This window comes from Xiphophorus couchianus, chromosome 4, assembly GCF_001444195.1.
Source record: "Xiphophorus couchianus chromosome 4, X_couchianus-1.0, whole genome shotgun sequence".
Lineage (NCBI taxonomy): Eukaryota > Metazoa > Chordata > Actinopteri > Cyprinodontiformes > Poeciliidae > Xiphophorus > Xiphophorus couchianus.
Window position 1 is genome coordinate 1,813,374 of NC_040231.1, and position 17,162 is coordinate 1,830,535.

The following is a 17,162-nucleotide window of genomic DNA, read 5'->3' on the forward strand; positions in this document are numbered from 1 at the left end:
GTTCTAAATAACACTTTGTGACAATATTTGTGACAGTATTTATTTTCTTAATAAAAATTTAATTGAGTTGTTAGCCTTGTAAGTTTGCATTAGAAAGCAGAACTTTGGCAATATTCTTGTTACAGTCTATGTTTCTTCACATTTTTAAAATCAACTTGATTGTATCAAATTATATCTAACTGATTTTTCTCCTAAATAAACAGCCTTAAGTCTTGTTTAAATATTAAACAAGATATTAGATATTAGTTTCTTAGCTCTCACATGTCACACATGACGCCACCCGTCAATCACTTAAGTGGATTTGATAGCAATTAACCAATCAGCGATCACAATTTGTCCTGAAGCACACGCCCCTTATCTGGAGGAACTGAACCTTCGTCATCATTGACAGGGTTCTTCATCGCTAACACTGCGGTCCAAGAGATTTCGAGGAAAATAATCGGAAGTACTGGTCCAATGTGTCAGTGGGGAACAGGTTATCCTGACAGCCTTTACCCAGAGCATTTAGAGAGCGGAATACAATTTATTACATTTCGAAAACCCAAATGGAATAGTGCAAGAAAAGCATCAACGGCAACTTCCACATGTTCATCTACTCGAATGTAACTGGTAGTAAACATCCTGTTTTTGTCATAACAACACTTATTGATAAGAGACGGTAGTTATGGTTGATTTTATGTGTGAATTCCAACGTAGCATTGAAAACAAGTGCTGCAGTAACTGCGGTATTTACATTTAAGCACCTTTTTATGCTAATGTTTATTTTTAAACATTTTCCTGAAGGCAGATTTTTATTAGCCGTTATTATTTAAGTGGTTACTGACCTGTTTTGTACGTGAAAAATGCTTCAGACAGCTTTGAGACTCACATCCAAAGAGACTCTGCCCCTCATTGTTCCTCTGGCTGAGAAACACTTTGGCTTGAATGTTGATTTCTCCCGTTGTTTCTCCTGATTTAGGACTCGGAGAATTTTCTAGCTCGTCTTTGACTCAGTGTTGGCTGATAAGGCAAAAAATTATTTTAAAAATGTATTGATTTCTATTACCTCTGCCATTATAACACTTGTTTGTTTGTTGAAGGTTTACTCCACTTCCGCATGGGGGCGCACCAACGTCATGTCAATTAATTGACTACTGAAGTTTACTTCAAGGTAAACAGCAAATAGAATATCGATGTAATAATAATACAAGAAGTAGATTTTTAAAATTATCATCATAACATATAACATACTTTTATATTGATTAGACCAAATGCTAAATATTATATTAATACAATAAAATAAATAATAAATATACTGAATATTACAAAATAATTAATTTGTAGTAGAAATAATGTAATCAAAAAAGAAATATTGCAAAATTAGCCATCAATAAATAACACTGATATTATAGATTAAAAATAAAGATAAAAAATAAAAGAACATTTCAGCTTCAGACAGACTACACATTTATTTCATCACCATTAAAAAAGCAGAGGAGCTGGTCGAGGCGTTTTATTTTGAAAGGATTCCCGGAAGTGTCTGTAATTAGAGAGTTGGAGCAGTTGGAGGCAGCTGGACCGGCGGCAGCAGTAGGTGCTGTCCCATCATCAGATCACACCCAACGGGGCCGCAGCGCACCGCTCCTCCGGCCGAACACCATGACACCCGGATCCAGGACCGCAGCCTGAGCCGCACCGAGGACCGAACCCCCGGAGGACCGCGGGCACACGCACACAGCCGCGCTTACACGCACGCTCACGCGCGGGTCAGCGGCGCCGAAGATCGCAGCGACCCACCGGCAGATTGACGGAGGGAGCCGCGGAGCTGCCGCTGCGGAGACGCGTCCCGAGACAGAATCCGGTCCGCGCGAGTCATTTCACGCCCACGCAGATTTTAAAACATGTCATCTTCGGGGAAGGACGCCAACAGCGGGCATTATGCCAACTATGTGGGACCGTACCGGCTGGAGAAGACGCTGGGGAAAGGACAGACAGGTTAGTGAAAACCGCACCTGCTCCGCACACATCACGCGTCCTGCTAACTGGCCCCAGTTTGGTGCTGCGTGTCCTGAATGTGCTGAGGGATGCGGGAGATGCCTCCTAAATGCGGATACAGACTGCAGAGAGAGGAGCTGCTCTGCTCATAATGCTGCTGCTGATGCTGCTGCTGATGGTGATGGTGATGGTGATGATGGTGTGCCTTTAATCCTTGTTGTCAGGCAGACAGAGCGGGGTGATAATGGGCCCTTGTGAGGTTTGCGTGTCTTTTAGTTTCATCCATCTGTCACTGGGGCCTCTGCAGAAGAGGCAGAGCAGTGATGCTGCAGCTCAGGGTGATGCTGCAGCTTACGCTCCAATGCAGCACACTTCAGCTCTGTGTCTGCACTGGAACAGCAAGTTATCTTCAGGTTCTGATCCAGGCCCGCTCTGTTCGGGGACGGTCAGAACTCAGAGAGGACTTTCAGGTTTAGGATGGGCTCAGACACAGAAATCCTTTTCTGAAGTGGTAGAACCTGGATTCTCTGCGTATCTTCAGTAGAAATGAGCTGAATCAGGTCCTTTTACCGCCGAATGACATCAAACTTAGAGGATGCAGAGAGAAGCTGGAGCTTATTGGTCAGTTTTTAGATTTTTATTCATATTAACAGCATTTAAAAAGATTCACAAGAACCTTTGGAGACCTGATTAAATCATACTGGAGGATCTTTTTGACTTTTCAGCAATTCAAACAATGCAACCTTCTTTTTATTGTTGAATTTTTAGAATTAAACTCATTAACTCATCGATATTAGGGAGAATCTGACTCATTGACATAGAAATGTAAATCATAAACAGGGTCGAAGGTCATACCAGCACAGATTCATTCATCATTATTCGACCTGATGCCAGAAAAATCCCTGACTTAATAAAGTTAACCACACATTTATAAAACCATCACTAGATAACCTTTGTGTGTTCTACATACGGTACGTCTGGAAGGCTGAGACAGGACAAGTGGAAATAAAAACTAAAATAATCATATCTGTCGTAGGAGAGGTTGTAACGGACGATGTAAATATTGGAAGAAGAGCGTTCTAAGAAGGGAGCCTTGAGGAACCCCGCATCGGATCGTTGCTGAGATTTTTAATTGCCAAATGAGACAAAGACAACGTTCACAAAGCAGGCGAATGCCAACCACAGCTCAATTCCAACTTTCTACTGTAAAAAAAACTTCATATGTGGAATTAAATCAGATATGAAGCCGATTCTTTTCAAAACATCTCCAGTCAGAACGGTCAGGTCACATTTTTCTAACTGTTACCTCATTGATGTGAGACGTGCATCATAACTCTGCAGCAGAAGAAGCCAGATGTGGATGTAAACAATGAGAAAAGCTGACTTATTAAAATCAGTTTCCTTTTAGTTTCGCTCTTGTGATGATGCTGTCAGTTCCTCAAGAACTTTAAAATCTGTCCATAGACGGTAAAATGTGTGATGCTTCTGTGGATGCAGGTCACTGTGGGCCGTAAAATGTTCACACAGAACCCTGATTGCCGTCACATTTAATTAGTAGTATGGATTATTATGTAAAAGGTTGGATTTCAACAAAAAAATCAGAATTGAGCATCAATAATTCTTACGTGGATGTTGCCAGAGTTGTAACAGGCAGTGAGTTAAAGTGGCCCAAGAACGGAGCCCTGAGGAACCCCACATGTCATCTTTGGTGAGATTTTTAAATTGCCATATGGCCCAAAGTATTCTGAATCAACTTAACATTACAAACTGGTCTCCCTCTCCGATCAGCCAATCAGCATTCTGTAATCAGTTGAACGTTTCACTTGATGCAGAAGACGTTAGAACATTAGTCCAGTCGGCTCTCGCTCTGTTTTCTGTTGTTTTAGAGGTTTAATCCTCTGCTCTCTTCTTTAAACTAACCATAAAACCACAGCTGGTTCTAAACTCCAGATCTTTATATTCTGGATTCTCTCTGGTAGTCAAACAGCAGCTGAGAGGTTCTGTTACGGCTCAGTTGGCTGAGTCCAGGTTCTGTTTTGGATGCTCCACCATCTGTGATCACACACGGCCAAGAATAATCAGGTCCAGCAGGTAAAAGTGATTCTCAGCTCTCTTCCTCTGCGGGTGAATAATTCATAGCCAGCCAATTAGCTCGTCTGCAGACTCAGAGTTGGAGCTTTGCAGAACGTGTTGCCGCCATATTCATCACAGTTTCTCTGTTACTTCTTTGTTCTTCTGCAGAGAAACGGAACACGACTAAAGGTTCATTTATTTTTAAACCTCCTCTGTTTAGACTGACTGAAGTTTCTGATCAGTTGCTCTCAAACACAGATCCAGGTGTAGCTGTTCCTTCATCCTCATGCTCTGTGTGGAGAGGAAGCAGCGATGCAGAACATCTGGAGTTCAGTTCCAGATGTTCCTCACAGCATCCAGGACCTGTTCTGGTTCTCCAGAAACGGGTTCAGTCTGTCTCTGTAGTTTATGGTCATGAGATAAAAGAACTGCAGATCATTAAATAATCATTTCTGGACCTGAAAAGTTACAAAAGTTAGAAGATGAAACCCAAGTGCAAATTTTCCTCCTGTAAGAATATTATTTGTGAATAATTCAGATAATAAAAATCTCTTTGATCTGCACGTCTTCAGACGACTCCTCAGGCTTTAGAAGCTCATGCCTCAGCAGAAAGTGACGTCAGCTGCATGTTGGAGGAATAATGAAGAGAACTCAGTTTCTGCAGCTGAAGCTCAGCAGGACTAAATTCATCTCAGTTTCTCCTGTTTGAGACGCAGCGCCGCTGCAGACCAAACGCCTCGCAGCATCATCCCCATCGCTCACTTTAATGCTGCAGTTTCTGTCCTCCTGCTGGATGATGGTGTGATTATGGATCCATAGAAGGTGCATTGATGCAGAAATGTGTCCGTGCTGCAGACTGAGGGAGGTGGTTAGCTCGCTGATGTTTTCATGCAAACCCAAAGAATCTGGTGCTGAGCTGTCAGACTGGGAACTCCGGGTATCATCAAACCTCCTACACGAGTTCAGGCTGAGCTCTCGCTGCTCTCGCTCTGCTCTCTCGCTGCTCTCGCTGCTTGTGGGAAACACTTGTCTGCTCTGTTAGCTGCTGCTTCATTCAGATGTTTGAGATTCTCTGCATTTTTTAGATATGAAAGGAAAGAAATGTTGCGATTGTTGGGGTCTTACAAGGTCAGATCTTTAAAAATGAAATACTTTGGGGACTTTTTCTGAAAAACCTTTTGCTTGAATAAAATCGTCTCTGATTCTCTGAATCTACATATGTTGCAGTTTTGCATTATTTTGTTTTATAAAACCACAAACCAGTTATTCTGTAGCACTTCTACATGACAACACACTTTATATTCTGCTTGCATATCTCCTGTTAATTGTAGATATTAGTCCATGCTGTTATTGTAGGATCCGCTGTAAGCTTGATGAACTGAACAGAAGTTTGGGTCTGGAGGGCCCGGCCCGAGTTCTGCAGGTTTTCAGTGCATCTCTGCGTCATCACAGCTGATTCAGATCTGCTAATGAAGGCAGGAGCTTTTCACTGAACCATCAGTTCAATCAGAGGGAGAAAACAGGAGCAGGAATAAAATGTGCAGAACTTTTAGAACAGAAATTGTGAATAAAAAGTGACACATTTTCTCTCTTTTTTGCCAGAACTAAACAGAAATTTGCTTTTCTGAATTAAATTCGTTGTTAGTATTTTCTGAAATTATCTTCCCAGACATGTTCTACTTGGAGAGGAAATTAAACCTTTTAATTCTGAAAACTCACCATAATTAGCTTTGGCTGTGGCGTTAACTTGGTCAAGTCAGACTGCTGTATTCTTTATCAGCTGTATTTTCTGATTTAGTGTTCTCTTATTCTACTGCTGATGGATCACAAATTTCTTGTAAATTTAATGTTCACCAATGGTTGTTAGCTTTGAATTTAATGATTTCATAAACAAGTATTTTTGCTTTCCAATATGCCTGACTAATCTCTGACTTGTGCTTTATGTTAATGATTCATTCTTTATGTTAATGATTCATTCTTTATGTTAATGATTCATTCTTTATGTTTATGATTCATTCTTTGCGTTAATATTTTGCCAAAGACGCCCACTTTTTGGAGAGTCGGCCATGTTGGAAATGTGAATCTTCTTGCTGTACAGCAGAAGCTGCTTTTCCTCTTCAGTTTTTACTTTTAGCATATTTTCAATTAAAGACTGAAATGCTTCAGTAAGAATTCCCAGCTGTAAATGAGCTCAGATGAATCTAATTTAAGTGCCACAGTTTTTAAAAGTTCCCCCTCTGAGCGAGGAACAATGGCTTCATGGTGTTGGTCCTGCGGAGTGTGAGGCAGCGCCGACTCTGAACAATTAGTTTGTGTTTGTGTGTGTGATTGTGTGTGTGGAGAGGGGCGTTATGGTAAGGAAGTCTTTTAAAGCGGTGCTGTAGCAGGCTTCACGCAGCGCTCATTCTCCAAATGTTGGCTAACAGTTTGGATGGTTGTCATGGTTTCAGCTCTCCTCCAATGAGAGCCTCCGATCTTCTTTCTGTCTTCACTGTCAGACTGCCGACTGCCAATGTTTTCCTCTTTTTGTTGTTTCTCCCCAGCCTCCCTGATCTGCTCTGAGTCGCTGTTGACGTGTTTTTGTTTTTCTTCTGCAGCCGAACAATTTGAACAGGACATGTGAAAATATAAATGTTTAACTGTGGTCGGTATCTGCTTTTATTTAAACGTGATCAGCATATAGTGGAGGTTTTTGATACTGGGCCTTGTGGGCGGTTGCCCAGGGTGGCATCTCGAAGGGGGCGCACATCCACCAGATGGATATAAATTCAAATACATTGGATTTTATTCTGTATTGTAACTGGTTGGAGGATCCATGAAGAACCGTCACTGTAAACACCAAGGTGAGAAACAAGTGAATAAGATTCACTGTTTTCTGTTTTTTGGTTGATTGCTTCAGTTTTAGATTTTAAGATTTGAACCTTTTGGTCACTAAATGAACACAGTCAGCTTGTTGGGGATTCGCTGCAGATTCTAAGCTGGTTTTGCAACCAACAGCAATGATTCATCCTATGAGTTCAGGAGCTTTTAAATGAACAACTGAAAGATAGATGATGGGTCAGAGTTTGTGACTTTACTGAGAAAATACATCTCTGATAATTACTGACCGAAAGAAACAGGAAGTATTATTAAAAGAAGATAAAGGATGTTAATGTACACAGATGTCAAAGATAATGGAGGGAAAAAGTTTTTTATAGCTTTTAAACCAAACGGTAACTCTGAGACTTTTCTAAAAGAATCCCCATTATTACTGATAATGAAATCCAGTGGTGGCAGCATCATGCTGGTGGATAACATTACAGTTACAAAAACCCGACAGTTTGACCAAAACCTTCAGTAGTTTGTTAGAAAGTGGAGACGAACGAGTCCAAACATGGATGCCGTCCCCAGAAGAGAAGTTTCCTCACGATCTGAGAGATTTGGAGAAGTTTTAGAAAGTGCAGCTTTTCTTTCTCACCTGAAGGTTCTCATGTAGACGCAGCTGCTGCTGCTGCTGCATGCAGGCGGTTCCTTCGCCTCCCGTCAGTCTGAGGATAACGATGCCGGCGAGACGACAGCGTTTAGTTTTATTTGTCATAACCTGTCGTCGGCTGTGTGCCCCAGCGTGCGCTCTAATGAAAGTGTCATGTTATTGACGGGACGGTCCTAAACGCTGCGGTCCCTCGGCCCCTGTAGCAGAGTGATGATGATGATGATGCTGAGGAAGGGGCAGCAGATGGCTGCCTGCCTTCAGGTGGCTGAAATACGGCTTCATTATCAGCAGGTTGCAGGTGGAGAGGCTCCCAGCAGGCTCAGCGCCATGCATTCATGTCTCTCTGTGTGTGTGTGTGTGTGTGTGTGTGTTCTTCTGGGTCGTCACCGTGTTTTATTAGACTTTGCTTCATTATGCTGCATTAAATGTAAAACTGCTCACATTAAATTTGCGGCGCTTCATTTGCATTCAGACGATAAAAGCTGGAAAACACCTGAAGTGTTTCTGGGTCTGAATCCATCATGAGCCCAAATCAGCTCACAGCCACAGAAACACAAACTTCAGTCCAATTTTACTGGATTACAATATTTTATAAGAACAAAACATGATTTTTAATACAGAAATGTGTGTGTAGTTAAAGTCCTTGCCTGAATTACTGCGTTAGTGTGGCGTAGCACGGAGGAGCTCAGCCTGCAGTTCTGTTCGGTTCAGGAAGTCCAGTTTGTGTCCTTCAGCTCTTCTTCGTTGGTTCTGCTGTCATTCCTCTTTCCAACAACGTCCCAGAGATTTTCTTTGTTGTTGAATTTGTTTTATTTTACAATCCTCTCCTCCGGTTATCTCCTTTGCTTGCCACACTTTTTTCTTCCGCTGAACTTTCTGTTAATATGCCAGGCTGCAGAACTCCAGATCCTTTTAACTGTGATGTTTGTGGACTCTTTAGATGATTTTCTGCTGGATCAGTGTCTTCCTGCAGTTGATTACAACTATTAGATCGTATCTGAACTAAAATCCTGTTTTCTTTATTTTTGATGTCAGGGAAACTAAAGTTTTGTTTTCCATCAGCTGTAAGTCAGAATGATTCAAATAAAAGCTTGAAATAAATCACTCTGTGACATCAGTTTGACTTTTTGAGTTTCTGTATTTTGTATCATTACTGCATTAGTAACGTGTTTAACATGGAACCTCTGATCGGATGCAACGTTTGGTCTGGTTGAGTTTTCACACGCTGCTGATTTTGGGTTTTTGCTGAACTTCATTTGTGGTAATCTCCTAAATGTTTGTGTTTAATAATTTGGAAAATAAAAACGGACCTCTGTGTTGTTCTGGATAAGTTCTAGTTTAATGTGATTCAGACTGAAGGAATTCATCTGTTGTCATTTTAAAAGGTTAAAACAATCCTGCATGTTGACTCATTTCAGGTTTTCAAGCTTTTATTGTGAAACTTCAACATTTTGTTTTGTGGGCCACTGTTGCTATGCAACATGAGGGGCTATAGTTGCCTGATTATGTGTAAAATTAATTATTTTAAGAGTTATAACAAACTTTTCTGATGCTTGAAAACAAACAGCTCAGGAAACCTGGTGGACGTCGAGGCCTAAGAAATTATTTCACTTATTTCTGTTTTTGTTGTTAGTTTTCAGCTGATTTAAGAGTTTAAAGTTAAATTTAGTCTTCAGTCACTGGGATGCAGACTGTGGTGAGGTTTGCATGTAGCTGGTTTCATGTCTGCAGATTTCATCTGTGATATCATGAGAAGTCTGATCTGATTTACGGTAAGACAGATTCAGCGCCGATATAACTCTTAGAAAACTGAGTTTCTTTATTTCCGTCTTCATGGACGTAAACTGACTGACTGAGGAGATTAAACTCACAAAATGACTTTATGAGGTTTTAAACCAACCCTGCGGTGAAGGACCGGGGACTAAAACTGAGCAGTTATGTCTAATATTTCTGATTTATCTTCTATGTAGAGAGAAAGAAGTGAGTCTGTGAATGTGTTGGTCTGCAGGTTGGTTTTAAAACGTGGCTGGAACTTTCTGCTCTGTTCAGGCTCCATGTCTTCAGTTTCATAATGAAGCTTCTATTAATGTCAAATAAACTTGATAATGGATCGTTTTTCTCCACTTCCTGTTATATTTCCTGCAGGTTGCGTCATTTTTGAGAAGCTTGTTTTCTTTATAAAAGTTTCCTTCATTTTCTGTCTTCAGTTGGTTTCATCTGCCGGCTGTTTAAACCCGGCTGATAGCCGGTACTGATCCAAACCGGCCCGGGTCAGAGACTCGCTCATGTTTTATATCTTCATCTCTGTGTTTGCATTTATCTACATTTTCTCTTCCCTGTTTTGGCTGAAGTTTGACTTTTTCTTTTTCAATAATGTGTGTAAAAAGTTTCCATCAAGCTGCTGCAGCTGGAAGTCGATTTGAAACGGCATTTTCTAATTCAGTGCCTATTTTCCATCAGAGTCTCTCATCAGCATGTTTACATGCAATTATATGAATATGATCCAATTGTGGTGCATTTAGTGACAGTCAGAAAATTAGAATTTTCCCTCCTATAGCTAGGAAAACCCCTGAACTCAGAGCAGAAGATGTTATTCTAGTTTTTACATTAAATGCTCCTCTGAAGTTTTTTCTTTTTGTTCTCATATATTTAAAGTCTCTCTGAGCGTCATGGACTCTCTAATCTGTTTTCTGCAGAGGGAATCCATCCAACAGCCTGAACATCTTATTGCCATGCAGAATGTGTTTTTATGACACTAAGAATATGTCAACCAACAGATATCGCTTTGTAAACCGTCCTTAGGGGTATTATGATGATATATTTAATATATTCTGTTCCCTCCCTGTAACCAGCCTCAGTTTTATAGATTTATGAAGCTGTTTGTAGATGTTTCTGGATTCTGTGGATAAAGTGCTCCAGATGTCAGCTGTCCTTTTCTGTCTGGGATTTTAGTCTTAGAATAATAAGAGCACGAATAGAAACGTCTAACTACCTGAAGAATTAACAGTCGATAACTAAATTATTCAAAACAGATCAATAAATCAGTACTTAGGAATTTATCTGGAAAATTTTAACAGCGCTAAAGGAAAAATTAGCTCTGTTATTAGTTCATTAGCGTATTTGTGCCCATCTTTGGTTCTTGGTTTGCAGGACTTTAAAGTGTTTGTAAAGTATTAAAATAAAGTTTACATGTACACAACTGAAAAGCAGAAGGCCAAGTATCTAACCCTGAGGTACACCGATGTTGAGATGTTTCAAAAAACTGGTTGAACTTGTTTTCTTTCAGTTTATTATAACTGATTTTATATTAATCAGGTTTGAACCTCATGATTAATATAAAATGTTTTCTTCAGGTCAGGAAATATAAGAAAACATTTTAGTTTTCTAACTTATAAATCCATATTTTTTGTAATCCAGATGTTTTTGCATCATAACCAACGTTCCCATGTTGCTCTGGTTTCTCTCAGCACAAAAATAAAAACAAATCAGAGTTTTTAATTAGCTCAGAGGAGGAGGAGGAGGAGGAGGAGGAGGAGGAGGAGGAGGAAGAGGAGGAGGAGGAGGGCTGCTGGGGGACTAAAAACCTGTTTCACTCTGCAGGGGGAGGGAGGGGGTAAGAGAGGTAACAGGGGGGTAAGAGAAGTATTTAAAATTTTGTCTGGTGTCAAACAGCCTCATTCTCCTCGTCCTCTGCCTCTCTTTTTTATCCACTTCATCCCTTTGGTTTGTCTCTTTACCCCCCACTCCATGCAGAGGGTCTCGGTTACCACGGTAACCGGCTGGTTGGAGGTATCCTCGCTCTTCATCATCCACCAGTCCCAGAAGGGGGGAGGTGGGTCTTTAGCTCGAGCCATTAAACAACGAGTGAGAAAGAAATCCCCCATCGCCGGCGCTCCGTCTCTCTACTGCCTCTTCCTCACCCCCCCCCAACCCCTCCACCACCACCATCATCATCCTCAGAGTCTTCCTCAGTCTGTCTGAATTCCTGTCGTTTCCATGAATCGTTATGGAGGCGACACAGTTCTCATCTCCTGATGTTGCTCCGTCCAGCAGGTTATCCACAGCTTCATCCAGCGACCTGAGCCCCCATTACCCCCCCATATACCCCCCATATACCCCTCATATACCCCCATAACCCCCCAGGGCTCCCCGCCCCCCTCTGACCCCCCCAAACACCCTCCAGTCGGTCTCATGGAGAGGAGGAGGCAGGCAGAAAGCCGAGGGAAGTTGTTGAAGTTGGTGAAAGGAGCGAACGTCTGGCTCCGATCTGCTCCGTCTCTGTTGGAAGTTGATGTTTGTTTTCCCGTCGCCATGCAGGCGGTTTGGAGGAGAAACTCTCCAAGTTCTCACTCAGTTAATGAAGAAGAGCAGCAGCTTTCAGATCAGATGAAACAGAAAGTCTGAAGTTGTGGGAACAAACGATGTCTGTGGTGTGATTGGATGATCTGCAGCCATGTTTGTGTCAGACTGACGAGGCGCTTCAGGACTTCGTCCTCATCAGAGTCCAGAAATCCAGACAAACCGGGTTTTCTTTAATAGGGTTAGGGTTAGAGAATATAAATATATTGATATCATATAAAAGCATTTTTACAGCTGATCAGAGCTTCTCATCAGTAACTCGTGGCACCAAGGCCTCGTTCCTCGGCTCATGAATTGTTTGCAGCGTTTCGTTGCTCACCTGTTGCCTTGACAGCAGGGCCGGCCCAAACCTTTTTGGGGCCGGGCCCAGAAAGCGACCTGAAGTTGCTGGTTGGGAACATTAAGGATTTTATTTTTTTTCTGAAACTGTCGCACATAAAGTTCATCTGTAGGTTTAAACACGTCTACAGTAGTTTAGCCAGTTTTTGTCTTTCTAACGTTGATATTCATTTCTTCTACTGCCTGGATCACATGACCAAACATGCAAATTAGGTGATGACATCATGTAGCGACTTTCCTTGCTGAGGAGTTTGCATCAGTGCTGGATCTTCCCAGAAAGAATCTGGGGAGCGTCACTAGAGAGAGGACTCTGGATTACCGGACAGACAGACAGACAGACAGATAGTTCAGACGTTTGTCTCTCCTCCCGTCCTGCAGACAGGTTGTCCCTCTTTGTCCCTCTTTGTCTCTGCTCTCAGACTAAATGATGTTCGCTGCGTCTCCAGGGATTCCTCCCGTCTCTCTGAGCTCCATTAGCTCTGCTGTATGTACAGAGTCGTGTCCTGAATTTGTCTTCAGTCAATTATGTTTATAATGTGGAGTTTAATGAACTCCTCCAGCCTGTGTGCTGTTAGCAATGTAGCTGCAGCTGATTGTTGTAATGTTGTCTGTAAATCTTCAGGGGAAGTCGTGTGTGTGTGTGTGGTGTGTGTGTGTGTGTGTCCATGTTTCCTGCTGGTTAACGCAGCGTCGATGCGTTTCTCTCAGCTGGAAGGAAACGGGTCTGGAGGTCCTGCTGGGCGGCGCCATCAGTCGGCGTCAGAAACGCGGCTGGATGTTTGCTGCACCTCGAAACGCTGAGAGGAAAGAGGAGCAGCTGAAGCACATCCACACTGTCAGATAAAATAGATCTTAGATAAAAACACTTTTTAACCAAACAGGACTGGAAACGTTGAGCTGAGACCTGCAGCCTCACTGAAGCTTTCTCTGCCTGGATGAGCTGCTGCTGCTTTTCACAGTTAGATTTTAATCCCAATCTGGAAGCTTTTAAATCTGACACAAAGAAAAATGAAACTTCTTTATAAAGAATTGCAATAATTAATGTCTACTCAGATGATTTAAACACGTTTGTGTCTGACTGTTGGATATCCTGGTCAGCATTCATCCACTGACTCGTCGCTGAGTTATTTTAACCTCTAGATTTCAGGTAGTTGAGGATTTGACTGAGCCGTTTAAATCTCTCTGAGCTCCACAGACGAGGTCTCCTCTGCTGTAAACGGTCCCGCCCTTTTATTGTCACCTCAGATCACTGGACTTGACGTTCTGCTGTTTTTTATCAGACAGGTTTGAAGGTTCGGTCAATAGGCGGTAATCGGACAGGGACGGTTCTGGCGCCAGATAAGCCCGTCACCAACCTGCCGGCTTCTTCCTGCGGCCAAAAACTTAATGAAATTGAACATAAATCCTCCTCCTTTCATGCTCCCTCTCTCTAAAAAGTCACTTTCATCCTCTTCCAAAAGCAATCTGGACTTTTCCCCTGAGTCAGCAGTCGGATGAAGCCGGGGGAAATTATCCATTCAGGCTCTCTGATCCGGACTCTCGCCCATGCTCCGGCCCGCTTCGTTTCGGACCAAAATGAACTTTGAGGATTCTCATATGAGATAGATAAATCCTCCTGCCTTCGTCCCCTAAAAGGCCTGACTGCTGCATGTTGGGAATCGGACTCCGTCACGGATGGGAAGTCCGGTCCGGGTCAGAACCCAGAATGAAGTCAACGTTTTCCTGCTCATCAGTGCATGGAGAACCGGCTGTGGACAGAGATAGAGACGCAGCAGCGTCATCACAGCTGCAGGGTGAAACTTTATAAAGAAAATGATTTTACATTTTTATTAAAACTGTCACCGCTCTAATCCACAACCAATGAGAGCCAGGAGGCGGGGCTTAGTACTGTCAATCATCCTCATGTATTCACTGCTGAATGTGTTAATGGCGGAGAAACTTATTATTACAGGAAAACTGTTAATGGCTATGCTAACTAGCCCTAGCATTCATGACAGCCTGTGCTAGCTGGAGCATAGCAGAGAGCAAAGGGCAGGATGAGCAGCGCCACATGACTGACAGCGCTAAGTCCCGCCTCCTGGCTCTGATTGGTTGTTTCTAGTTAGCAGAGCAGAGAGAGGATCAGTTTTATATCATCCTGTCACCACATTCTGACATTTCAACAAATATGTAATAAAATAATTTTATAAAGTTTCATTCTGCAGCTTTAAGTAACTGAACCGTACTGAGGATCTCTGGGTGTTTGAGGTGACGTGAACTTTGACCTTCCTGTTAGCGACGCCAGCGTTGCTCTCTCCTCTGGTCCAGATGCTCTGACAGATGTTCTGGCTCCGCTCCACCCAGATTATGCATCAGCACCAGATTATGCAGACGATGCCGCCTGCGGCTGCAGCCACAGCCAAGCGTCCAATCATGTGGCAAAATCAGATTAAGGTGGGAGGGGGGCGAGAAACTCCATTAAACTGGTTTTACTGGTGTCACTGGCAGGTATCTGCTGTCAGCCTGGGAGCGTGTCAGGGTTACAAACGAGCCGAGATCTGGAGAGAGCGAACACACACATTTCACCACAGGGTGTGTGTGTGTGGGTGTGTGTGTGTGTGTGTGTTGTGCTGCAGAATACCCAAGGTGTGCTCGGTCTCTGGAACAGTAAAGCTGTAATGCTGCAATACAGCAAAGGCTGGCTGCAGCCTCACTGCAGTAAAAACACACACACACACACACACACACACACACACACACACACACACACACACACACACCTGTGTGTTTCAGGTAGCTGAAGGGCTTTAAATCTGAAGCTCCTCCTGGAAGATGCTGCTGATCTCTGGGAGTCGATGCAAAGAGTCTGAATATTAGTTATACCTGAGAAAACGAGGTTGACTGAGCAGAAAGTTTCTGCTCTTGACAAAATCATTTTGATTATTTAGGATGATTAAAACCAAATTCAAATACACAATTACTCAAGATTTAAAACACTCAAGCAGAAGACTAGTGGGAGCTTCCTCCATAAAAACAGGACTTCCTCCTCAAAATCTAAAGTTTGACTCGTGTAACTTTGGTAAAATTAGACTGAGGTGGCAGGATTCTGCAGCAGCTGCAGCAGAGGCGGTACAGACAGGACGAGTGGCCGGATATAAATCAAAAGTTTTTAGGTCTGTTAAACAAATCATACACTTGGATGTATTTAGGATTCTGTTTCATATTTAAAACCTGCATCAAATAAAAAGTCAAGATGTTGTAGTTTTGTAAGTGATATGGACTCAAACATCAGGGTTTTATGTTTTTCTCTCATTTAAATTTAAGATGTTTGTTCCCATCCAGTCCAAGTTGTGCCGTGAAACTGGAATATCTGATTTTATCAGGAGAGCCGCGTGTCGTCTGCATAGCAGTGGGATGTAACTGTAAGCTGCAGGTTGTCAGAATGTCACTGATCTGGTTTGGAACCATAATATGCAGGACAAACTGCAGGTTTCTTTAAACCGTCAGATATAATCGGTTTATCAGAATTATTTTCAGTCTGATGATGAGGTTTCAGTCTGATGGTGAGGTTCACTGTGATGATGAGGTTTGATTGTGACGATGAGGTTTCAGTCTGATGATGAGGTTTCATTGTGGAAAGGCACCAGAATGGAAATGATCCTGATCAGTCCTGTAAATGATCAAACTTTGCGTCGTCTTGTTTTCTCGGCGCTCCTGGTGTTTTTGTTGTGGTGCTGAACGCTCCGGTTGCTGCTCTTGTTAAAATGTCAGCTCCGTAATGAGAATGAGGCGGGGTGACAGGAGGTCGTGACCCTCATTATCCCCCCTGACAGATGGTGTTACACCATGCCGAGTGTGTGTGTGTGTGTGTATGTGTGTGTGTTAGTGTGGATGAGCTTTCACATGAACACAGGCGAGGTGATGTCACGGTGAAATACTCCAGCAGTGAGGAAGAGCCACAAAGCCTTGGTCTGCTCAGCACCAGTTAGCCACTGGTTTTACTGGTTTCACTTGATGATGTTAAAGAGGATTGGAGGAGGAAGATTCATATTTCATATTAACGATGTGTTTTGGTGATTGAAGAGAATGAAAGGTGTCCGAATGTTGGAGCTGGAAGAGCCATTTTTGGGGGTTTCCATGCCAACAGTTTGATTTACCAATTAAAAATGAATCTATTTTAACCCGAAACGGCTTTCGTCTTGAAACTCATCATCATGTTTCTGTCCCTCACCCCGTCCTCTGTCCTCAGGGACGAAACCTGAGCAGTGGGGCGGGTAATGGGGGCGGGACAGAGGTGGACAGATAAACCGAGTCCAGTTGACCCTCATGATGGCGGCGGGTTTAAAACGTGATTTCTGAGCAGCTGCATCGTCTCTTTACCTGATCAAAGCAGGAAGGAGCTTCAAGTCCAACATGTTTCATAACTAAACACAAACCGTCTGTGTAGGAAGCATCAGCAACTTGGTACGTTATTTATAATGTTCAGAAAGATCCAGTCACTAATCAATAATCATGTTGAGTCTTTAAATCTGAACATTTAGATCCAGTTTGAATCTTTAGCGCCGACACCGACTCTGATTCAGGATTCTAATTATCATCTTTCTGACAGGAAGTGAGTCGAGCATCGATCAAAAATGAAAACAGTTTATTCTCCTCTTAATAATGAATGGAAATATATAATATATATAACTGTTTGAATGTTTCCTCTGGTATTTTGATCATTTATGCATCAGGATGAACTTAAAGTCTTTGAGGTGAAAGTTCTCGTTAACATCGAGGTAATCTTTAGCTGTAATCTTCTCTGACTGTCCAATCAGATTCATGTCAGAATGCTAACTGAGCCGCGGCCAAACGTTTTTATGGCTTCCAGAACAAATAAACATGTTTTATAATCAATCACTTTAAACCAAAATCTATCAGGGGGGCCAATGGCTTTTGGTATAACCTGAAATTGTAAGCTAATGCC

The 17,162-nt window shown here is 42.4% G+C and overlaps 1 protein-coding gene across 10 annotated transcripts in view; it reads left to right on the forward strand.

Annotated features, from left to right (window-relative positions):
- Positions 1-1,519: 1,519 nt before the first annotated feature.
- Positions 1,520-17,162, forward strand: part of LOC114142716 (serine/threonine-protein kinase BRSK2-like) — a 92,420-nt gene continuing 76,777 nt past the window's right edge. For 6 of the 10 annotated variants that reach the window (XM_028014126.1, XM_028014123.1, XM_028014124.1 and 3 more), the window contains exon 1: positions 1,522-1,974. In XM_028014126.1, coding sequence (XP_027869927.1) covers positions 1,881-1,974 — 94 coding nt within the window. In that variant the 5' untranslated portion in view covers positions 1,522-1,880. Of the gene's footprint in view, positions 1,975-17,162 lie in introns of all 10 variants that reach the window. The other 4 variants (XM_028014120.1, XM_028014121.1, XM_028014122.1 and 1 more) reach the window with 2 other exon arrangements.